Genomic DNA, 26106 nt, shown 5'->3' with positions numbered 1-26106 from the left:
GACTGATATTGCTTATCTTCGAACTTAAACAATGTTTGGACAAAATATTACAAAGGCCAAATTTTGGACTGAATCGGCAGATCCGTTCGAGAGTTATCTTGCACTCCAACCACCTCACACGGTGTGGCAGGCGTTTTTTGCAACTTTCAGGCTATTTTCTCAGGAAGTGTGAACTTGCCCCTGATGAAACTTGTACATTCGTATGGGAGCAGTGAATACAAGTTGCTAAAACAAAAACCAAAGCGATTCGAGAGCAGGTCCTAAACTGAACTTATCCTAAATTTTGTGTGGGAGGTACCCGAAGGAGTGGACCGATTGAGTCCATATTGGAAACTCATCTAAGTCTGGTAGACATTTGACGATTCGCAAAGTATGGACCGAATCGGTTACTCCCTTCCAGAGTTATCGTACGTACAAATTTTCCGAATATTTTCGAACTTTTGTGGGGGAGGTACCGGAAGGAGTGGACCGATATAACCCATCTTCGAACTTAAACTAAGTTTGGACAAAATATTACGAAAGCCAAATTTTGGATCGAATCGATTGATCCGTTCGAGACTTATCGTGCGCTCCAGCCAGCCAGACGGACGGACATTGCTTAATCGACTCCAAATTGTTTGATACACATTTCGTTCAAACATACTTGGGGTCTAAAACCATTATTTCGATGAGGCACATTTTGCGCGTATGAAAGTGTATATACCCTCGTTAGCATAAATGCTGAGGGTATAAAAATAATTTTGCGAGGCAGCGGATGGTGGTTGAATCTACGACCTTAGGTGGTTATTTAGGGCCTAAAGACCCAACTACGCTCACTTTTTTGTTATATCTCTGAGACTACTGATCCGATTTTCCTGAAAATTTCAGAGAATGTACAGGGATGACCCTTGGTGAAAATAGGAAATATATTTTGTTGGATTTCGGATGGGCCGGGTTACCTCCGCTAAGCCCTATTTCTTAAAAACGCTATTTTTGTAAATCTTGCGAACGTATCGTTTTGAAAATAATTTGCAATGATGGTTGAGTCTCACACACTTGACACTTATTTGTGGCCTGTTATATCTCAAAAACTTCTGATCGTTGAATTTCGGAGGAGCCCTATTTTTAAATGCGTTATATATGTAAAATTTATGTTTTCGTTTCCTCTACCCTGGGTACACATTTTAGCCAGAAGACCCGACCACTCCTACTTTCTTAAATATGTTAAAAATCAATGGGTATACCAGATGTTATGCATAACGAAGAATTGGTCTTATTGGATTATTGATTATTTAGATTAGAAGGCAATATATCGATAGTTATAACTTCATCAGGTATAGAAGGTGCAAGGGCGACACAGTCGGCCCTTAAGTTGTCACTGAACATTCATTTTAATAAAGGGCAATATTAAACAACAGTTGTCATCTGAACGAATGTACGATGACATATAAAATTTCCGTAGAAGCTTTATATTGATTCGTTAAGAATTTAAGAAGCTATTCACGTTTAGATTTCAGACAAACACTTCCACTTATACTATTCCATCAGTTCTTTGGCGGTATGTTAAAATTGCATATCGACACCAACATTTCTGAAGATTTGTTATATATAGTCACTTGCAGATCTCGACTAATTAGCAATGTAATAAAAATATAACTAACTTAAGGAATAGTAACACAAAACTGTTTCAAGGGCCAGCAACGCTGACTTGGTCGGCTAGTAACTAAATATTTGCTCTGTTCCAGAAACTGCAAGAAGCTACTATTTTTTACTTCAATAAAATTTTTTTCCTTTATGTTATCGGGAAAAATAGTAGAAATTAGTAGAATCTTGAAGTACTGGAATAGACCAATTATTTATAATATCGGCAATAGTCTTTCTATTGTATAGCTTCGCCTTTCAAGATTATGACATCATGAATACTGATCCATTCTTGGATATTAAGACACATACACTTAGCGAGAAAGAGTTGATTACAGCGTACTTTGTAATACAACAGGAAGAATTAAATCATTGTTTTTGTAATTTTTTAATATTTCGGTTTTGCTTCGTCATGATAATAGACACATTTCCGTTTTGTTATTTTTATTGGTGTATGTTTGGCCCACTTTTTTATTATTATATACAAAAATACGTATCTTCTTATTTGTACGCACAATATATATTGTGATCATAAATGTACATACATATACACGAGATAGATTAGTAACGTTATAAACTATCATTATCAATAGTCACAAAAAATTGTCTAGGGGGTGTGTCGTTAGATAGAGATTGTTTTGTTTTGTCGCAAGTGAAATGAAATTCTTTTCGCAAAAATGTATGTATTAAGGGGGTTTTCAAAATGTTATGGCACTTGCCTTTCGCTGCACTTTTGGGAACAATTTTGAAATTAGAACTTGATGTAGAAGCTTGGGAGAGCAAAGTTTGGACCAGTACGTTGGTACGCATTAGCCTGCGAAAGGGGTGGGCAGGGCTAAATCGAATTTAGATTGTCGAGACAAGGATTTTGTCCAATATACTTGAGACCCAAATCCATTATTTAAATTACTCACCTTTTTTAATTGTTGTTGTTGTTGCCGTTGTTTTGGCATCATTCCATGTAAGGTTATTTTGTTTTAGTTATCGGGTAATTGTTCGCCGCCAGGTGAACCAGGAATCCCAAGCTTAAAATATTCCATGCATGTGTAAAATCGATTCGAGAATACGGCAGTGAAACTACCGATTTTTGGTATTTTGAGAATTTTACCTAAATTTTTTGATTTAGCGCGAAAAGAAAATTTTAAATTTTTTGAAAATAGAATATGAAAGATTTGCGACATATCCCATATACCCTCGTTAGCAAAATGCTAAGGGTATAACAAGTAAAAAGTCGTTAAGTTCGGCCGGGCCGAACTTGTTATACCCTCCACCATAAAATAGTCTTAATTAAAATGGAATAATTAGGGTAATTTCACAATTATAGGTGGAAAACCTTTTCGACAATTAAAACAGTTCTATTTGTTGTTGAGCTTTAGGCCATAGTGTGTATTTTATTTTCGACAATGGATAGACCCCTACTGCCTCCCACTATTGCTTAAATTACACTGTAAACACAAATGTTGGGGCAGAGATAATTCCTTTTGGAGATGAAAGCCCTTGGTGTGTGTATATTAAAAACCCCGAAGGATAGATGCGTCGTGAGTAGAACTTCCGCATTATGGCGTGATGAAGTTTTTGCAAGAGGCCCCGTAAGCCATCATGAATTAGCCTTATATCTTTGTTTGTTGTTTTCGTAGAGCACTTAAGCAACAGTGAACAAAGATAAAACGCTAATTCCTGATGGCCCATAGGGTCTTTAACAAAAATTTTATCACTCCATAAAGCGGAAGTGCGACTCACGGTGGATCTGTCCTTCGGGGTTCATAATATACTCACTAAGACCTTTCTTCCCCAAGAGGAATTTTCCGTGCCCAGACTTTCACCTCCATTTTGTTGCACAGTGTTATCTAATCTAATTAAAAAAAATGTGTTCAGCTAGGTGAAAGGTACCACCTACGGGGCTATATCAAAGACTCAACCTATTTTTAAATTTTTTTTTGGCGGAAAAGTGTTATAGCTGCTGGGAACTTGAAGAGTCAAATTGATGGTAGTTTCATCAAAACAATGTAGACCCTCAAAAATGCACCCACGTTGACGAATTTTAGTGAAGAAATTTCGTGACCACTGAAAATTCCCGAAAATCGTGAGGTACAGTTATATGGGGGATATACCAAAACATGGACCTATATTGACGATTATTTTTGAATAGACAAAATTGTAGCTAAAATTCTCAAAATACTGATCATTACAGCTAAAATTCTCAAAATACCGAAAATCGGGAGATACCGTTATATGGGGGGCTATACCAAAACATGGATCTATGTTGACGATGTTTCGTTGGAGATGTTTTATGACCACTGAGAACTGCAAATGTCAAATTACAGCTATTTCGGTTAAAAACTGTAGCTAAAATTCTCAAAATACCGGAAATCGGGAGGTACCGTTATATGGGGGCTATACCAAAACATGGACCTATGTTGACGATGTTTCGTAGAGATATTTCATGACCACTGAGAACCTCAAATGGCAAATTACAGCTAGTTCGGTTAAATATTGTAACTAAAATGCTCAAAATACCGAATATCGGGAGGTACGGTTATAAGGGGGCCATACCAAAACATGGACCTATGTTGACGATGTTTGGTGGAGATATTTCATGACCACTGAGAACCTCAAACGGCAAATTACAGCTAGTTCGGTTAAAAATTGTAGCTAAAATTCTCAAAATACCGAAAATCGGGAGGTACCAATATATGGGGGCTATACCAAAACATGGACCTATGTTGACGATGTTTGGTGGAGATGTTTCATGACCACTGAGAACCTCAAATGTCAAATTGCAGATAGTTCGGTTAAAAATTGTGGCTAAAATTCTTAAAATACCGAAAATCGGGAGGTGCCGTTATATGGGGACTATACCAAAACATGGACCTATGCCCATATCCTTTGGGATATAAGTTTGTTGACCACTAGGAACCCCAAGTGCCAAATTATAGCTAATTCGGTCTGCAAATGTGGCGAAGAACGTCAAAATACCTCAAATCTGGAGGTACCGTTATATGGGGGCTATACCAAAGAGTGGACCGATATAGCCCATCTTCGAACTTGACCTGCTTATGGAAAGAAGACCCTCGGGTGCAAAATTTCAGCACTCTATCTCAATTATTGCGGACGCTAGAGTGATTACAACAGACGGACAGACGGACAGACAGACGGACATGGCTAAATCGTCTTAGAATTTTATCCTGATCAAGAATATATGTACTTTATAGGGTCGCAAATGATTAGTTCGATGTGTTACAAACGGAATGACAAACTTAATATACCCTCCATACTATGGTGGAGGGTATAAAAAGAGCGCGCTGACAAAACAAAATTAAAAACAGTGAAATAAGAGAAGAATATGTAATTTGTTTGTTTTTTATACCCTTCACCATAGAATGGTGGGTATATTAATTTTGTTTTTCCGTTCGTAACGCATCGAAGTAATAACAGTGAACCGAAATGTTGGGGGGTGGAAAATTCCTTTTGGGGGTGAATGCCCTTGATGAGTATATACAGAACCCCAAAGAGCAGATCCGCCGTGAGTCGAACTTTTGAGTTATGGCGTGATGAATTTTTCACTGGAGACCCTATAAGCCATCAGAAATTAGCGTTATATCTTTGTTCGCAGTTGTTTTAACTTATTTTTGATATGAGGATATTTTTCGTAGAACATTTCGACCTTCTAACTCGCTTCCTTCCATGTCCGCAATAAAAGTACCACAAGATGACATTTTTCAGCTTCGACATGTTTGCAAAAATGTCGCTCGGAAAATTTTAGGTAGGGCTCTCAGACAACTAATCGAATGCATTATTTTCATGGTCCTTTTTGCATTTACCCTGTTTCTCTTCAGAAAAAAAACTATGCTTTGTGTTTTTGTATATTCTGTATATTCCAACAACTAACAAAAAACCAATATGCAGAAAAACAAAATATAGTTTTTTTCTGAATAAAAACTAGGTAAATGCAAAAAGGACCATGAAAACGGGACAATATCGATTAGTTTTCAATGAGAGCCTTATCTAAAGTTTTCTGAACGACATTTTTGCAGAACATGTCGAGCTGAAAAATGTCATCTTGTGGTATTTTATTGCGGTTCTTGAACTAAAGGACGAAAAGGACATGGAAGGAAGCGAGTTAGAAGGTCGAAATTTTCTGCGAAAAAGATGCTCATTAGAAGACATGTCATATCAAAAATAAGTAAAAAAGGCGAACTAGATATAAAGAGTCTCCAGTGAAAAAATCTTCACGACATAACTCAAAAGTTCGACTCACGGCGGAAGTAGTTTTTGCTATATTAGGAATTAAATCCGACAATTTTAGTTAATACGGATTTTTGTGTTTTTTTTTAAAATTAATAAATTATGTTATCCGTTAATATTTAAAATTTAAAAGTAACGGTCGCTGCAAAAATGGTTCCTAAGTTCTCTTGGGATGTAATAAACTTGGCTACACTTTTGTTTGCATGTAAATGTCAATCATATGGTGTTTACATTTACCCAAACATGTATTACTAAGTTTATTCTTTTTCTGAAGCAAATTTTAAATTGAGTGGAGTGGGAAAAAATTGTATAAAAGTGTGTATCGATATTTTTTGCTTTTGTAAAAAGTGAGTACTTCAAATATATAAAGGTCCCAGCTGCAGAGGTTTGCAGACAAATATCATTTCTCTTTTTCAGCGACCACCTCACTGAGAGGATACCCCCTTTTTTAACAAATCGTTTTGCGGTGTTGGCTATAGCGCGAAAACGAATGAACCGATCATCATATATTTTTGTGGGCTTATTAAGTACCTAATAATCTTGCTGTAAAACGAGAGAATTTAAAAATATCAATTTTATATAATTGTACAGCGCAAATCAAAATTCGATTTTTTACAAAAAAATTTACCGTTTTTTTACCACTAATCGGTCAAAACAATCTTTTAAAGGAAATTTCACATATATAAACACAAGAGTTTGATATATTCAATATGCTCACAAACAATATGAAGACTAAACACCAAATTTCAGTCATATCGGGTGGATATTGAGGCCACAAAACCCAAAATACCGAAAATGAGGGTACACGGTTCTATGGGGGCTATAGGAAGACGAGGACCTATACCGACATATTTTTGGTGGAAGGTTAAAAGTCCCCCAACGGAGACTTAATACCAATTTTCAGCCATTTCGGTGTGATAATCAGGCTAAAACCTCCAAAATACCGAAAATCGGGAGGTACCGTCCTATGGGGGCTATATGAAGGCGTAGACCTATGCGGACAAATTTCAAGGTTAATGTATAATGCCCCCTACGAAGACTAAATACCAAATTTCAGCAATTTCGGTGTAATAATGAGGCTAAAATCTTCAAAATACCGATAATCGGGAGGTACCGTTGTATGGGGGCTATATCAAAACGTGGACCTAAGTCCACAATTCTCTGTTGGAATGTTTGATACCTCTGCCGAAGACTAACCACAAAATTTGGATACTTTCGGTTGGTCATTGTGTCTAAAACATTCAAACGTGGACCGACCAACCCAATTTTTTGTCCTGAAGATTGTAAGTCAATAATAGGTACGTGTACCAAAATTGATGCACCTACGACAACTCCTTCTATTTGTGGCCACAGTTAATATGAACTCGCGACATTGTGCGTCCTGGACGACCAAGAAGCACATGGCGAAGAACGATATTGCATGAAATGGAAAAGCAAAACACAAACTTTGAAATTTTAAAAAAAATATTTGTTACGATAACGTAAGATGGAAATCTCTTGTAGAAGCCCTATGTTCCCAAGCGGAATAAATAAAGGAATAAAAAAACATGACCTAAGAAGTTTTGTATTGGGAGAGTGAATTCTAGCGAAGTCCCACACACCCAAACAATATGCTACGATCGTTTCGCTGGTGGTTTAATTCAGCTCATCAGGCATATCGGATGTGAATGGCAAAGGCTGAGTTTGATTACTTCTATTTGTAAATTTGATATTGAGTCCGAATTTTTCGAAATTTTACTTAGTGATAATTAGCATTTATAATAGGTATTAGTACAACAAAATTGTTAGTGATCACCGTTTCCATCGTAAATATTTTTTATTTGTATTTTATTTCTGTCCGTATATGAAGTAGCGGGCACTTTGCTAGTATGTATTACAAAAATGTTCTTTTAATTTTCTAGGGGAAATACAAATTATATTTTTCAAGTGACCCTTTTTGTTTCAAGATTTAATACAAACCCTAGTTCTTTCTATACTGCTAAAATAGTGTTTGAATTTCTAGGCGATTTCTTCTTTAATTGCAAATAGACAAATGAAATTCTATACAAATTATCAAATTCATTTCAATGTGAAGGTCTATTGCTTAGAAATTATAAATTTTTGTTAAATATAGCAAATAATTAGATGCTGTATAAAAGGTTATCAAAATAAATATTTTTGAAAAAAAATATGTCAAATATGTTGTTCTATTTTTTTTCAGTGGCAACAAAATCAAAAAAATATTTTGAGATATCAAGTTTATATATTTTGTTATTACGTGACGAGAGTTTATTGAGTTTGTTTTTGGGACCAGAATGTGAATCACCTCGAAATTGTGGAGCTAGAGAATCACGATTAATTATAATAGAATTGAAAATCTATTAGATGATATTAAAATTAAAAGAAATAAAATGTTTAGTAGATTATATTCGTCCTCTGCATTCTATTAATTTGTTGATTCCTTTAAAACAATAAAAAAATTGTAAATTTTTCTTAAATTTGTCTTTTTTGTTAAATTTTTTGCATCTTTTTTTACTTTTTTTTTGTTCTTTTAGTGTTGTTATTTTTCGACCTTTTTCAAATTTATATAAACAAAGACTTTATTTGAGCATGAGGCCAGATTTTATTTTTAGTTATTTTCCAATATTTCTTGTTTTAATGAAATATTTAATTATTTAATTTTATTAAAAACAAAAAACTAAAATTTCCATATTTCGGAAAAATACGTCTTTACATTGTGTAATTTCGAAATAATATATAGTTGGATTAAAAATTTTATTTACAACATTTCTTTATTATATGAGTGCACCTGTTTATTATAACGCCAGACTTTCGTAATGTCACTTGGCAGATTGGCAAACAGAGATAAGGCGAAGGAGTGCACGCGATTTCAACAATAGTTTTGCCACAATCAGTTCTAATCTTTAAACGACGGACCGACTGTTACTAATCCAATGAATTATGGTTGACAACAACAGAGACTAAGTCCGATAAAATTTATGATTGTCGACATTGTATTTGACCCTGGCAACAATAGGGTGAGAGAGCTCGGCAAATAAGTCTCATTTTGTAATTGATTCGATTATTGCTGATTACTGTTGCACTTGAAATAAACGACATTGTTACGATCTTTTCTGTTCCATTATTAAATAATGTGTCTGCGATAAGGATTAACAGAAAAAAATATCACAACCACCTTATTTATGATCATTCAAGATAATGTTTAACTCTTGCCCCAGACCCTGACTGACTGTCGTGGACATACATTTTTACGTACATATATATCAATGTCCGAACCAGTTATGATTAGCAATTTATTGGAAATATTTAGATTTAACAGCACACCTTTTTATGATCCTTCTTATTTGTTTGTTTGTTTATTGAAGGTATTTCTTAAGTAGAGTTATTTATATTATAGAAAAAAAAAATATTCAGAGCGATGATATACTTTATTTTGAAGGACAGAATTTATTTCCCCTCGACCATTTTGACCATGTGCGATATTGAAACAATTTAGTTCTTCGTATTTCGTGAGTCGTAGCGTGTGGATTTTAATTGAAAAACGTGGACGGGATTTTGTTTTGCGGTACGGGTTAGTTAATTTGGAATTAAATCGAATTAAAAGCATTATGCTATTTTGAAAAAATGACAATTATAACATCATAAAAATTTTAATATTTTTATTGTGAATTTTAATCTTGCAAATAGATTGATTAATCAAATCAGTCTAATAAAAAAATCCTAAGGTGGAAGAACCTTATATGTCATTTGGTATTAAAAAATTAAAGCTTATTAAAAATATAAATTTAAATTATTGAAATTTGCATTTATTAAAAAAATATTAATTATAATTTTTTTGTTTTTGAAAAGTGGAAATTTAGCCTGCAAAATATAGAGAAAAAAATTGTTTTATGAATATTGACCTTGAAAATAGTTAAATAATCAATGTAATAACAAAAAGACAAACGTGCAAGGATAACTTCTATGAATTTTAAATAAATAAAACAAAAAATAATTTTATTAAGAATAAAAAATAATTTAATGAAAAATAATTTTATAAAAAAAATATTTAAAAAATGGTTTAAAAAATAGAAGTTAATCCATAAAAAGTGAATAACATATAATACATGTTTCAAACTCTTTGATGTTCAATAACATAAATATTTTAAATAAGTTGAGCGTCCTTTGAAAATAACATTAGAAACTAGTTTACAAGAGTTTTTTTTTCGGCCGGGCCCAACTTTTTATACCCTCCACCATGAAATATTCTGACCTATATGGATGGAATAATTAATTTTGAAAATTTCATGTAAATTTTTTTTTTTGCACTGGAAACCCCAAATGCCTAATTTAGCTAATTCAGTCAGCTAGAGAAGTTTTTAACCACTGAGAACCATCCCCGAAGGGACGAGGGAGACTTCTCTCACATCAATGAGTGTACCCCGATTCGTACTAGCTCAATGATATGGGTCCTACAGTTTATCGCCGAGACTGAACGGCGTGTCCTAAGACACCTCTTATAGAGAAATACTCTGAAAAGGTCCTCGACATTACTGAGGGGTGTTTTGTTGTTGCCTGATCGGGGAATCGAACTCACGACCTTTAGCGTGCAAGGCGGGAGTGCATACCATTGCATCACGGTGACACCATAAATGCAAAAGGAAAAAACTAAAAAACCTTAAATCGGTACTACGGTTTTATGGGGCCATACCAAAACAGTGACATATGTTAAAAAATTTTGTTGTTGTTCGTTTCGGTAAAAATTGTAGCGAAAGTTTTCAAAATACAGGAAATCGGAGGTACCTATACTAAAAATTTTTTGTGCAAAAGTTTATAATACATAATTGTTCCACAAACATCCCGGAAGGGACAAGGGGACTTCTCTAATATCAATGAGTGCACCCCGATTCATATTAGCTCAATGATATGGGACCTACTGTTTATCACCTAGTCCGAACGTCGTGTCTTTAAGCACAGCATGAAGAGAAGTTTTACTTGGCTAAAATACTTAGGAAATGTCGGCAAAATTACTGAGGGGTATTTTACCACCGTGGAAATTTTGAGGCCTTGGAATCAAATCGCTGACATTCTGGGTGCAATGAGAATGTGCATACCATTGCACAGCATGAAGAGAAGTTTTACTTGGCTAAAATACTTAGGAAATGTCGGCAAAATTACTGAGGGGTATTTTACCACCGTGGAAATTTTGAGGCCTTGGAATCAAATCGCTGACATTCTGGGTGCAATGAGGATGTGCATACCATTGCACCAGAGAGGCACCCGGAGAAGTTTTGTGATTGTAGCTTATTGTTGCTAAAATAATCAAAATACCGACAATCGAGAACTTCCATTATATTGGGGTTATACCAAAACATGGTTCCATGTAGAATTATAGCTATTTCGGTAAAAATGTAACTAAAATTCTCAAAATACCGAAAACAGGGACTTATGTTGACATTTTTTGATGGAGAAGTAACGTGTTATCAGGGTATCTGAAATATAAAAGACCTCTGATCTCTATAAAGACCTCTGGTCTCTATAAAGACCTCTGGTCTCTATAAAGACCTCTGGTCCCTATAAAGACCTCTGGTCTCTATAAAGACCTCTGGTCTCTATAAAGACCTCTGGTCTCCGTAAAGACCCCAGGACTCTATAAAGACCCCTGGTCTCTATAAATACCTCTGGTCTCTATAAAGACCTCTGGTCCATATAAAGACCCCTGGTATCTATAACGACCTCTGGTATCTATAAAGACCTCTGGTCTCTATAACGACCTCTGGTATCTATAAAGACCTCTGGTCTCTATAAAGACCTCTGGTCTCTATAAAGACCTCTGGTCCATATAAAGACCCCTGGTCTCTTTAAAGGCCCCTGGTCTCTATAAAGACCCCTGGTCTCTTTGAAGACCTCTGGTCTTTAAAGAGACTTCTGGTCTCTTTAAAGACCTCTGGTCTCTATAAAGACCTCTGGTCTATATAAAGACCTCTAGTCTCTAAAAATACCTATGATCTGGTCTTTATAAAGATCTCTGGTCTCTTTAATGATCTCTGGCCTCTAAAAAGACCTCCTGTGTCTATAAAGACCTCTGGTCTCTATAAAGACCCCTTGTCTCTATAAAGACCCCTGGTCTCTATAAAGACCTCTGTTCTCTATAAATACCTCTGGTCTCTATAAAGAAACCTTCTTCTTCTTTATTTGCTTATTCGATTTTCGAATATTAGCGATCATACAATTACATAGTTTCTATTTTCATTAAATGTTATTTATGATTTGACTAAAGAGTTCTCTATTTCGTGATGTGTTGATAAGGTGGTCTGCGTTATGATATCCGGTCCATTGCTGTATGTTCTTGAGCCAGGTTGTTTCTTTTCTACCTCTGGAATTTCTACCTTCTATATTTGCTAGGAGAATTAATTGGAGTTGTTTATATTTGGGATTCCTCATAATGTGTCCTAGGTATGCACTCTTTTGCTTTTTAATATGCGTTGTAAGTTCTCGGGTGCGGTTCATTCTTCTGAGAACCTCTTCGTTCGATATGTGAGCTGTCCAGGGTATTTTTAGTGTTCTTCTGTAAACCCATATCTCAAATGCCTCGAGTCTTTTAATGTCTACAGCTTTAATAGTCCAAATTTCAACTGCATATAGCAATACTGACCAAATATAATTTTTAACGAATCTTGTCTTCGTTTCAATGTTTATGTTATGGCTTGTTAACACTTTTTTATATTTGGAAAACGCGTCCTTTGCCATCTCTATTCTGCATTTAATTTCTTTGCTGTTGTCCCATTCCTCATTAATTAGAACGCCTAAGTATTTAAAACATTTTACTCTTTCAATAGTAGAGTTATGTATTTTTAATGATGTGTCCGTGTGCGAATTCTTTCTACTAATCACCATGAACTTAGTATTTTGGATATTAATTTTTAGCCCATATTTTTCGCTATATTCAGTGAGTCTGTTCATAAGACTTTGTAGTCCCGACATAGTATCAGCCAGAATAGTGGTGTCGTCGGCGTATCGGATGTTGTTCATATATTTATTTCTGATTTTTATACCTTCTTGAATATTTAAAAATGCTTCTTGAAATATTTTTTCAGAGTATATATTGAATAGTAGTGGAGATAAGACACATCCTTGTCGAACTCCTTTGGATATCATTATTTCTTCTGTTGTATCTCCGTTGACATCAATTTGGGCAGTTTGATGCCAGTATAAACTTTTTATGCATCTTATTTCTTTGTCTTCTATTCCAATAGACTTGATTATTTCGATCAGCTTATCGTGTTGTACCGTGTCAAAGGCTTTTTCGTAGTCGATGAAGCATATGAATACGTCCTTCTGAACTTCCCGACATTTTTGTATAAGAACTTGGATACAAAACAAAGCTTCTCGTGTGCCTTTTCCTTTCTTAAACCCGAATTGTGTATCTCCCATTGATTTCTCGCATTTTTCATATATCCTATTATGAATTATTTTAAGGAATATCTTTAATGTATGACTCATAAGGCTTATGAGTCTATAGTCACTGCATCGTTTGGCATGGCTCTTCTTCGGTATTGCTATAAATGTGGACTTCAGCCAGTCTTGTGGAAATTGTCCTGTGTCATATATATGGTTGAAAAGTTTGGTAAATAGTTGTAGATTGTTTCCATCAATGAGTTTTAATATTTCTGAAGGTATCTCGTCAGGCCCAGTTGCTTTTTTGTCCCTCAAAGATTTAATGGCCCATTCTACTTCAGAATCCGTTATGCTCGTTCCAGACAATATTTGCGTGGATTGATTTTCGTAGCATGATCTTTTATCATCTGTAAAGAGCTTTTGTATATAGTCTTTCCAAATTATTTTTTTCTCGCTAATTTCAGTCACTATTTCATTGCTCTCATTGTATAGTACAGCAGAAGTTGTTTTACGATATACACCAGCAGCTTCCTTTAATTTCTTGTGTAGGTTGTAATCATCGTGTAGGTTTCTCAATCTTTCTATTTCTTCGCACTGATTATTCAAATAAGCGGTTTTTGCAGCTCGTATGGCTGTTTGAATTTCTCTGTTGAGCTCCCAATACAGTTCGTAATTTGAATTTTTGTATTTTCGGCGTTCATCGATAAGGTGTAGAATTTCATCCGTCATCCAGTCCTTATCCTTTGGTTTTGTGTAGTTTCCCAGATCATGTTGAGATATGGTGTTTATGGTAGTTTTAACTCTTTCCCATATATTTTCAACCTCATCAGCATTAATTGTGTTCAGTTGCAAATTTAAGTTATGCGTTATATTACTTTTAATGAGGGGATTTGCAAGTTTTCCAATATCAAGTTTTTTACGATGTGTTTTTTTGGATTTAGATATAATCTTTGTGCACATATTTGCCATAAGAAGATTATGATCAGAAGGAACATCTGCTCCTGGGTATGTCGAGGCCTTCGTTATAGACGTAAAGTGGCGCGTATCTATGAGAATGAAATCAATTTGGTTTCTAATTGTGTTTCCTGTTCTATCTTGTGGCGATTTCCACGTGTACAGTCGTCTGGGGGGTAGGCAGAAATATGTGTTTGCTACTTTCATTCGGTGTTCTTGGCAGAATTCTATTAGACTGTCACCTCTTTCATTTCTATTTCCCAATCCATACTGTCCACTTGTTCCTGGGACAGCGATGCTTCCTACCTTCGCGTTGAAGTCTCCCTGAACAATCGTTATTTCATGTGGTTTTGAGAAACCTGGTCTCTATAAATACCTCTGGTCTCTATAAAGAAACCTGGTCTCTATAAATACCTCTGGTCTCTATAAAGACCTCTGGTCTCTATAAAGACCTCTAGTCTCTAAAACTACCTATGAACTGGTCTTTACAAAGATCTCTGGTCTCTTTAATGATCTCTGGTCTCTAAAAAGGCCTCCTGTGTCTATAAAGACCTGTGGTCTCTATGAAGACCTCTGGTCTCTATAAAGACCTCTGGTCTCTATAAAGACCCCTTGTCTCTATAAAGACCCCTGGCCTCTATAAAGACCTCTGTTCTCTATAAATACCTCTGGTCTCTATAAAGAAACCTGGTCTCTATAAAGAACTCTGGTCTCTATAAAGACCTTTGGTCTCTATAAAGACATCTGATCTCTATAAAGACCTCTGGTCTCTATAAAGACCCCTGGTATCTATAAAGACCTCTGGACTCTATAAAGACCTCTGGTCTCTATAAACACCCCTGTTCTCTATAAAGACCTCTGGTCTCTATAAAGACCTCTGGTCTATATAAAGACCTCTGGTCTCTATAAAGACCTCTGGTCTCTATAAAGACCATTGGTCTCTATAAAAACCTCTGGTCTCTATAAAGACCTCTGGTCTCTATAAAGACCTCTGGTCTCTATAAAGACATCTGGTCTCTATAAAAACCTCTGGTCTCTATAAAGACCTCTGGTCTCCCAAAAGACCTCTGGTCTCTATAAAGACCTCTGGTCTCTATAAAGACCTCTGGTCTCTATAAAGACCTCTGGTCTCTATAAAGAACTCTGGTCTCTATAAAGACCTCTGGTCTCTATAAAGACCACTGTCTCTATAAAGACCTCTGGTCTCTATAAAGAACTCTGGTCTCTATAAAGACCTCTGTTCTCTATAAAGAACCCTGGTCTCTATAAAGACCTCTGGTCTCTATAAAGACCTCTGGTCTCTATAAAGACCTCTGGTCTCTATAACGAACTCTGGTCTCTATAACGAACTCTGGTCTCTATAAAGACCTCTGGTCTCTATAACGAACTCTGGTCTCTATAAAGACCTCTGGTCTCTATAAAAACCTCTGGTCTCTATAAAGACCTCTGGTCTCTATAAAGACCTCTGGTCTCTATAAAGACCTCTGGTCTCTATAACGACCTCTGGTCTCTATAAAGACCTCTGGTCTCTATAAAGACCTCTGGTCTCTATAAAGACCTCTGGTCTCTATAAAGACCTCTGGTCTCTATAAAGACCTCTGGTCTCTATAAAGACCTCTGGTCTCTATAAAGACCTCTGGTCTCTATAAGGACCTCTGGTCTCTATAAAGACCTCTGGTCTCTATAAAGACCTCTGGTCTCTATAAAGACCCCTGGTCCCTATAAAGACCTCTGGTCTCTATAAAGACCTCTGGTCTCTATAAAAACCTCTGGTCTCTATAAAGACCTCTGGTCTCTATAAAAACCTCTGGTCTCTATAAAGACCTCTGGTCTCTATAAAGACCCCTGGTCTCTATAAAGACCTCTGGTCTCTATAAAGACCACTGGTCTCTATAAGGACCTCTGGTCTCTATAAAGACCTCTGGTCTCTATAAAGACCTCTGGTCTCTATAAAGACCTCTGGTCTCTATAAAGACGTCTGGTCTCTATAAAGACCTCTGGTCTCTATAAAGACCTCTGGTCTCTATAAGGACCTCTGGTCTCTATAAAGACCTCTGGTCTCTATAAAGACCTCTGGTCTCTATAAAGACCTCTGGTCTCTATAAAGACCTCTGGTCTCTATAAAGACCTCTGGTCTCTATAAAGACCTCTGGTCTCTATAAAGACCTCTGGTCTCTATAAAGACCTCTGGTCTCTATAAAGACACCTGGTCTCTATAAAGACCTCTGGTCTCTATAAAGACCTCTGGTCTCTATAAGGACCTCTGGTCTCTATAAGGACCTCTGGTCTCTATAAAGACCTCTGGTCTCTATAAAGACCTCTGGTCTCTATAAGGACCTCTGGTCTCTATAAAGACCTCTGGTCTCTATAAAGACCTCTGGTCTCTATAAGGACCTCTGGTCTCTATAAAGACTTTTGGTCTCTATAAAGACCTCTGGTCTCTATAAAGACCTCTGGTCTCTCTAAAGACCTCTGGTCTCTATAAAGATCTCTGGTGTCTATAAAGACTTTTGGTCTCTATAAAGACCTCTGGTCTTCAAAAATTCCTCTGATCTGGTCTCTAAAAAGACTCTTATGTGTATAAAGACCACTCATCCCTATAAAGACCCCAGATCTCTATAAAGACCTCTAGTATCCATAAAGACCTCTGATCTCTATAAAGACCCCGCCTCTCTAGAAAGACCTCTGGTACTATAAATACCTCAGGTCTCTATAAAGGCCTCAGGTCTCTATAAAGACCTCAGGACTCTATAAAGGACTCAGGTATCTAGTAAGGCCTCAGGTCTCTATAAAGACCTCTGGTATCAAAAAAAAAAAAAGACCTCTGGTCTCTTTAAAGACCTCTGGTCTCTATAAATACCTTAACAGTATTCCTTAAATTGTTCATATCGTTGAGCGTGATGATACTAGAATTCGATCTAGCCATATCCGTCTGTCTGGTTGGTGCGTGCGATAACTCTCGAACGGATCAAACGATCCTAACCAACTTTTGTACTTCGTAATATTTTGCGCAGACTTGGTTTAAGTTCCAAGATGGGCCATATCGGTCAACTCCTTCGACTACTTTCCCTACAAAATGATTTCGACAAGTCTGTGATATTAAAGTTAAATGTTGAAAAGATAGGACGATGTTTATATAAAATAATAGAATCATACAAACTCCTGGACTAGGAGGTTTGGGATTGATTTCTTCATGTATTTTTTGATATTTTTTACTCGTTTTTAATTATTCCGTATTAATTTCTATCCATTTGTGAAAGTCGTGTCCAGTGACAAATTTCCATTGTTTTCAAGCATCCTAGGTCGTATGAGTTCTGACACTACGTATACGTCACAATAAACACTCAGTTTTTAATTGTTTAACTTATTGCAGTATTTTGTATATTTTTCTAAGTAATTAAACAATAAAAATAAACAATAATAACTATGCCCCACATAAAGTTCAGAAATCCGCCTCATCATCATTCTTAATATGAATGAAAAAAAAAACAAAAACATATGAATTGAAATCTTTGCGACTTCTTTGTGATGCGTAAAAAGAGATCGGCCGACCAAGCCGACAGCATGGTACAACATAGAATAACAAAAACAAGCAAAATGATAATAACAAATTTTATTTATTAATAAACACTCATATTTAAAATGTGATAAGAACTCGTTGCTGCCAGAGGCAGAGAGCCCTCTTTCATTGAATACCCCATTTTCCCCCTTTCCACACAAAAAGAATACACAATTTGCCCAATCGGTATTACAGAGAGAACATCAAAACTGCTTTACTCTTGTTTGTGAAATTGGAAATTCTGATTTTGACAGTTAAATGAGTTTTATTTCAATCGACATTTGCCCTTTTCCAACCCGGTATAGGCAGAAACCAATGCAAACTGGCAGCACGCTGACAGACGGACAGACAACAGCTGTTCAGCGTGTGAACTGTGAATTGACATCAATTTGGGAAAGTTGCTGTTGGTTATTTTTTTTGTTCATGCGAACCGGATTTATTTGGTGAAAAAATATTTAACACCGTTTTGGATGGCCTTGTGGCCTTGCGGTGGGAATTTCTTAAAGATGACAATTTTATTGGAAAAAAATTAAAATTAAGATTTATTATTTTACCAAAGAGAGAAATATAACAAACTGCAATGAAATCAATGAGCGATTCTATTTTATTCACTCAGAACTTATCAGTTTGCAAAAAATTGTCATTTTAAACTTGACCTTCTACCACCATTCATAATTGCCGAAATTCACAACATAAGACCAATGAACTTCTCTCCACGTCATTCAAATATCATTTGATTGCTTCGTGTCTCTTATTCTTTAGTGGACTTAGAAAAACGCAAATTGAAATGTTTGTCCAGCGACTTTTATTGTTATCAACACTCAACGTTGTGATTGTTGTGCATAATAAAACGCTCAGATTGCAGTTCATCAGAATGTCACAACAAATGATGAATGAATTGACTTTGAAGTGTCGCCGTGCAGCATTCATTTTGGTTGGTATCATTTCCGAGCAAGTCGGTATCTTTTGTGTAAAAAATTAAGAGGCGTTTTTTTGGTATGAATCATATGGCGTCGTTCATTCATGTATTTACAGTTGAATGAGATTACAATGGAGAATTCGAATATAAACAAAAATGTACTTTAGACGGGGTATCAATTGTGTTATACTACATATGCGCAGGATACTTAGGCATCTGCAATAAAATTAAACTGTATCCAATGTTTTGTAAGTAAGACAGACGTTGTTTTTGTATCGATTATCGAGTAATGGATCAACGCTTACAACATATTGTGGCCTACAGCCTTTAGCAGTTCTGCTAATAATTCAAAGACTTCTGTTCCTCACGGCTTTCTACTATTTTTATGTTCCCACAGCGTCTCCCAAGAGACAAGGGTGACTCTTCTTATATCCATGAGGGCACGCCGATGCATATTGACTCAATGATACGGGTCTTACTTTTTATCGCCGAGTTCGAATGGCGAGTTTTACGGCACCACTTGTAGATACGTTTTTCATGGCGGAAATACTCAGGAAATGTAAACCAACATTACGCTGAGAGGATTTTCCACAGGCGAAAAAGTTGATGATCTGGTCAGAGATTGAACCACAGACTTGAGTGCTCACCACTGCCTTGACCTTATCCTGGATAGGGATACATAATCGAAAGCAACAATCGACTTTAAAACTATTCGATTTTCATCGTTAGCAACATTTACAAAAGTCTATAAAAAATCGATTTTTAATTCTTTTCAAAAAGAATTCGGATTGGGCTAGATGGAGTAAGTCCAAAAGGTGTTCTATAAAAAATTTTTGGTGTGGGGATAGGTACTGAAAAGCCATAATCGATATTTCTAAAACTAAAAATTGTGTGGTACTGTCATATGGGGGCTATACCAAAACATGGATCTACATTGACAAATTTCAGCGGAGAGGTATTGTGACCGCAAGGAACCTCAAACGACAAATTACGACTGGTTCGGTTAAAAATTCTATCTAAAATCCTCAAAATAACGAAAATCGGAAGGCACCGTTACATGCGAGCTATACCAAACAAGTAAGAAAATCTATAGTCAGACGGAGCCGACCATGGGATACCCTATACCACTATCCCTGGACAATCGCTCTCCACGGAACTTCTTTTCAATGATTGTGAAAATTTAATTATCAAATATCAGAGATGTAATGTATAATACTTATGACCAAAACCAAAAAGTTATCTAGCATGACAAAGACATTTTTGTAGCAGGAAAGGAAAATTTAGTTCACACAAACTAAAATGTAATGAAACCCACTTATGTAGTACTACTACCTCCGTTGTTTAACCGCTACGTTATTGACATTTTTACCAATTTCACACAAAAGTTTCAGTCCATTTAACCCGCTAAGTATGTATTATAAACTCAAACTTTGTTTAAAATTTTCGGGTTTATTATTTTGACCTACAGGCCGCTACAAAATTGGTTAAAATTTTGTTTTGGTCCATTTCATCCCCTTAACATTTCACGATCGTCGCCAAAAACTAATCATTTCTATTCTGGCCCGAACCCAACCTCTTTAAACAATTGGTTACAATCGGTTCATAATTGCGGCCTTAAGCTTGTTTACAATTTTTAATGGACGGACACACAAACACTTTATTGCAATTTACATCAGAGGAAAGGTCAGTAGCTTTTTTTGTCGTATGTAGGCTACTTTGCGAAGGAACTAAAATATCGACCAAAAATAAAATTTTTATATTTTTCATACAAAATAAATGGTCCATTTCACCCGCTAAAGAATATCAGATCATCATTCAAAATTGTAGGCATCTTTTTCGACCTATACTCTTACCCGGTGCAAAATTTCGTGACTATTGATGTATAATTGCGACTTCTAGCGAGTTTATTATTACACTACAAACAAATAACGGAATATACTAGGCTGTAACTCTGTTATCTATCATGCACACCAACATAATTGGCATCAATTAAAGGTCAAGCGTTCCACTTTCAAGTATATCTCACTTGTCTGTAATGTCACTTCCAGGAATTAAGATATAAGCTGTATATTAAAATTTTTTACAATTTTCACACAAAAGTTTTGGTCCATTTAACCCTCTAAATATTATCCGATCGCCATCTCAAATTGCAAGCTTCTCCTTTGTGATATACTCTTACCTTATTTACGGATAATAGTCCGATTACGCGTTGATCGGACTATTATTGAGACCTACAGAGCCGCTATAAAATTGGATAAATATTATGTTTTTGGTCCATTTCACCCGCTAAATATTTCACGATCATCACCAATAAGAATAGGGATCTATTCTGATCTGAACCCGACCACCATACAAAATTTCCTGACGATCGGTCCATAATTGCGGCCTGGAGCGTGTTTACAATTTATAATGGACAGACGGACGGACGGACGGAAGGACGGACGGACACACATCTCAAAATCGCCTTATCTCGTCGAGATATGAAGATTGGTATACCACATTGGGGGTCTCCGACGAATATTTCGCGGTGTTACATGAATTTTTTCCAAAACAAACTTATAATACCCTTTTCCACATTGTGGTATAGGGTATAAAAATTTAACTATGTTGACAATTTTATGTAGAGAAGTTTTGTGACCACTGGGAACCTCAAATGGCAAATTACCGCTAGTTCGGTCAAAAAATGTTGCAAAAATGCGTAAAATACCGAAAATCGGGAGGTATCGTTATATAGGGCGTATACCAAAATATGGACCTATGTTGACATTTTTTTTGTGGAGATGTTTTGGGACTGTTGGGACCATCAAATGTGAAATTACGGGTAGTTCTGTCCAAAGATGTAGCTAAAATCCGCAAAATATCAAAAAAATCGGGAGGTACCGTTATAAGGGGGCTATACCAAAACAGAGTCTTACGATGATAATTTTTGGTGGAGATGTTTTGTGACCGTTGGTAACCTTACATGTTAAATTACAGTTAGTTCGGTGCACAAAATGTAGCTAACTTTCTCAAAATATTGAATATCGGAGGTACCGTTATATGGGGGCTATACCAAAATATGGACCTATGTTGACGTTTCTTGGAGGTGTTTTGTGATCATTGAGAACCTCAAATGTGAAATTAGGGGTAGTTCTGTCCACAGATGTGCTAAAATCCGCAAAAATACTGAAAATCGGGAGGTACCGTTATATGGGGGCTATACAACAACAGAGTCCTACGATGACAATTTTTGGTGGAGATGTTTAGTAACCGTTGGGAATCGTACGAGTACATGTTAAATTACAATTAGCTTGGTGCAAAAATGTGGCTAACATCCTCAAAATACCGAATATCGGGAGGTACCGTTATATGGGGACTACACCAAAATATTCGCCTACGATGACAGTTTTTGGTGGCGATATTTTGTGACAACTAGGAACCTCAAGTGTCAAATTACAGGTAGTTCGGTCCAAAAGTGTAACTAAAATCCGCAGAATTCCGGAAATCGGGAGGTACCGTTATATGGGGTCTATACCAAAATATGGACCTATGTTGACGGTTGTGGTGGAAAACTTTCGTGACCACTGAGAACCTTAAACGTCAAATTACAGCTGGTTCGGTCAAAAATTGTAGCTAAAATCCTCAAAATACCGAAAATCGGCAGCTACCGTTTTATGAGGGCTATACCAAAACATTTTGGTGGAGAACTTTCCTGACCGCTGAGAATTTCAAATGTCAAATTACAGCTATTTCGGTTAAAAATTGTAGCCCAAACCCTCAAAATACCGAAAATCGGGAGACGTCAAAGACTCGTAGGGTGGAACAGGGAGTTTACCAAGGTGAGGCATAAAGACGGTAATGCAGGAGATGTTTGTACGATCTTGGCGTCGGGCCATATCGTAACTAAAATATCTGACAATAAACGCCGATAAACTTGTGACAATAAGTTTATACACACCACTTGGACGGCTGAAATAAGGCTCCCATTGAACTACCCCAACATATTGGGTGTAGCGTTCGATAGCATCCCAGCAAAAATCCTCATTACAAACCTCCTTTCCCACCCATTATTTTAACAAGGGCATGTCGCGCGAACTATCTGGTTATTTTGTAACCACTGAACAAAGTAGATTGTAACCACGGAAATAAGTAGATACTGAGTAGATTCTGACTACTTATTTCAGTGGTTACAAAATAACCAGATATTTCGGGCGACATGCCCTTATTAAAATAATGTGTGGGGAAGGAGGTTTGTAATGAGGATTTTTGCTCTGATGTTTACATCGTCCGTGCAAACTACAGCCTTTTTGCGACAAGATCAGCTACTGGCGGCCGGCAGCAATTGGGGTGCTGACAAGAAAACTTGTTGACCTCTTATAGAGCAATAGACAGGACTGTGATAAACTATGCGGAACAATACCCAAAACTGCCAGAATGCCGTCCTGATGACTGCAGAAGAGTGCCTAATAATTAAACGGCAGAATTTTATGCAACCCCTTTTTTGGTCCGACTCATGTCAAATACCGAAAATCCGGAGGTAACGTTTTATGGGGACTTTAAGAAGGCCTGCACCATTTTAGATGGAAAATTGTTTACCCCCCAAGGAAGACTTAATACCAAATTTCAGCCATTTCGGAGGGATATTGAGGCCACAACCTTCAAAATACCGGAAATTGTGAGGTGCGGTTCTATAGGGGCTATATTAAAGTGTGGACCTGTGCCGATAAATGTCTCGTTGAACGTTGTATGCCCCCAGACTTAATATCAAATTTCAGCCATTTCGGTGGGATATTCAGATCACAAATCCTTGCATATGTTGTTGCATATGCTCATTTATGCAAATATGTAAAAATATACACGATATGCAAAATATGCAAAATTTTCTAATTTTGTGATAAAACGAGTTTCTGTCTACTTAGATTTTCTCTGCGACCATCGTAAGCATATATCGCTCATTTACTCAAAGAGTGGCATAACTCAAAAAATACCTTTTGTGAGTTAACAATTTCTATTTTTTCTACGACTTCTACTTTATCTTGTGTCAAAATTTCAAGTTGATATCTCTAAAACTCAACGAGTTACAGCTTATTTTCTAGGAATTTTGCATAAATCATCTAAAGTGTTTTTTTGAGGTTATGGAGCACTTCAAATCATGCTTGAACTTGTACAGAAATTTAGCACTGATATCTGGCTATCTCTTTACAAAAGAGGGTCCAAGTAGTTATTAGTTTTAATATAATAATCTTTTTAAGTTGGGAAGTCAAATTTCAGTCGGCAATTTAAAACGCGTTTTTCTCGGAATTAGATTTTTTCGAGAAGTGTAACTCTTTGAGTAAATGAGCGATATGTATTTGCATAGGATTCCGCTGTCTACTCATCATGACACAAGTGAACCATCACTATGAGGAGACGAAGATTATCCCCTCACATCACCACAACAATATGTTTTCGATTCGGTGTCGTTGCCGTTGGCATCCCTGCCACAATCTACAGTACAGGAGATATCTACATGATCCAGAGAGAGGGTTAAAGGTATAAACGAGGAACCCTACATCAATCAGCCGCTCAGGCAGGTTGGGATATGTATGGGACTTCGATAGATATCATTATTCAATGTAACTATTATATATTTGATGTTCTTACTGTCCACAATACTTCTCCCCCCATATAACGGTGCCTCCCGATTAAATGTATTTTGAAGATTTTATCTACGGATTTTTGCCGAACTACTTGTTATTTGACATTTGAGGTTCCGTGTGATCGTAAAAGTTCTCCACGAAAAATTGTCGGAATAGGCCCATGTTTTGGTATAACCCGCATATAACGAAAAACTTCTCCCCCTAAAATTTTGAACAGGAATGTTAGTTCAGATTTTTTTTAAATTATGAATTTTAATTTGGTTTAAGTTAGCGATTTGTTCGTAGAACAGTTAGGTCCACTACTTCTGTTATTTTGTACAGTCATTAGCTGATGTTAATTATTTGTCGGAGAAATTTATATTTTAATAAGTCTACGGATTTTACTATCTCCTTGAAATAAATGTTCCACTTATCCTCATATTGTATGCGAATATTGAAACTAATTTATCTAAATCTTAATTTCATCTTTTCAGATTTCTTTACAAAATCTTCTAAAGAAGAGTCCACAATAAAGACAAGTAACCGCAGATTATGAACCCACAATAAGACTACAAACAAGGCAAAAACCCCAATGGAATTGAAACGCTAAGAAACAAAAACTTAAAACAACCTGAAGACAAATTTGTGATATTATTTACCATATATTCCTATAAGTTACGCTACTAGTTGCAGTTTATACTACGTTTTTCATCTTCACCTGACTAACTACCTCAACAAAACATATCCGCTGAGACCTTTTCACATTTACGCAAAATAACAACCAACCAACATCTGTCAAAATGGTACATGGAGCTCCGACAAAGAAAAAATCCAATGGTGCAACAAACAACAACACACAATATGACATGGAATTGGAAGACACACAACAACCCATACCACCGGATGGTGGTTGGGGCTGGATGGTTGTGTTTGGTTCTTTCATGATACACATTATCAGTGAGTATTTTATTTATGTTTGTGTATTTTTATGACATTTTATATTATTTATTATTGCATTTCTAAGAAAAGTGCCAACAACAACTATTTTTAAATAGAAGGAAATGAAATCAAAAGTAAAAAGTGCAAATCAATAATCATCGCCTTCTTGTTCTTCTCTCATTTGAGGCATTTTATAATCAGCTAATCAACGATGCATAACTGTTTATATAAGAAACTATTTTTGTGAAGTGTGTCAATCAAAGTCTTGCTGATAGTATGGAAAGGGAAGGCAAGTCTTCATTACGTAGAACGTGTCTAGTCAATAGATTAACACGTGTAACGAAAGCATGTAAACATGTGTGTAATTAAAGAGGAAATTTAATAATTTGGAGCGTGGATTTCCCTAATTCATATTCATCTGTAATTAGTAGGCCAGCCAGATTGATAAGATATCAAAAAACAAATTTTATTTGTTTTAAATAATGTTATTTTGTAAACAAAACAATTAGTAGCCAGCCAGCCGATGTGTCCGATGTGTGGGAATGAGCAATGACCCATTTGTATATCTGTAAGTTGCATAGTTCGTATTTCTTTGAATTAGCTTTATGACTTATTCATTCATTGTTCTCCCTCCCTCCACAAATCAGCAATTACATTTTCTTTGTAAAATTCTACAAATCCATCAACACAAAGCTGCATTACAACTTTTTGTTAGACCCCATTTATCGCTTTTTTATTTGTTTTAATAATTCCGCATAAAACATGTTTGTTGGAGATTTATGCAGTTTTAAATGACTAATGTAAAACGATTAGAATTCTACTCGAATTACACAAGCCGGAAACTTTAATCGTAATGACACATGTATTGAGCAATTAATAACAATTTACAAAACTGG

At 36.0% G+C, this 26106-nt stretch overlaps 1 protein-coding gene across 3 annotated transcripts in view; it reads left to right on the top strand.

Moving 5' to 3' along the window:
- Window positions 1-26106, top strand: part of Mct1 (Monocarboxylate transporter 1) — a 69958-nt gene that overhangs the window by 27790 nt on the left and 16062 nt on the right. For all 3 annotated transcript variants that reach the window (XM_073977543.1, XM_073977541.1, XM_073977542.1), the window contains one exon: window positions 24766-25228. In XM_073977543.1, coding sequence (XP_073833644.1) covers window positions 25072-25228 — 157 coding nt within the window. In that variant the 5' untranslated portion in view covers window positions 24766-25071. The remainder of the gene's footprint in view (window positions 1-24765; window positions 25229-26106) is intronic.

Source organism: Musca autumnalis, unplaced genomic scaffold (assembly GCF_047663935.1).
Source record: "Musca autumnalis isolate F117 unplaced genomic scaffold, ASM4766393v1 scaffold_3, whole genome shotgun sequence".
NCBI lineage: Eukaryota > Metazoa > Arthropoda > Insecta > Diptera > Muscidae > Musca > Musca autumnalis.
Note: the sequence above shows the minus strand (reverse complement) of the source record. Positions and strands in the feature narration are given on the sequence as shown.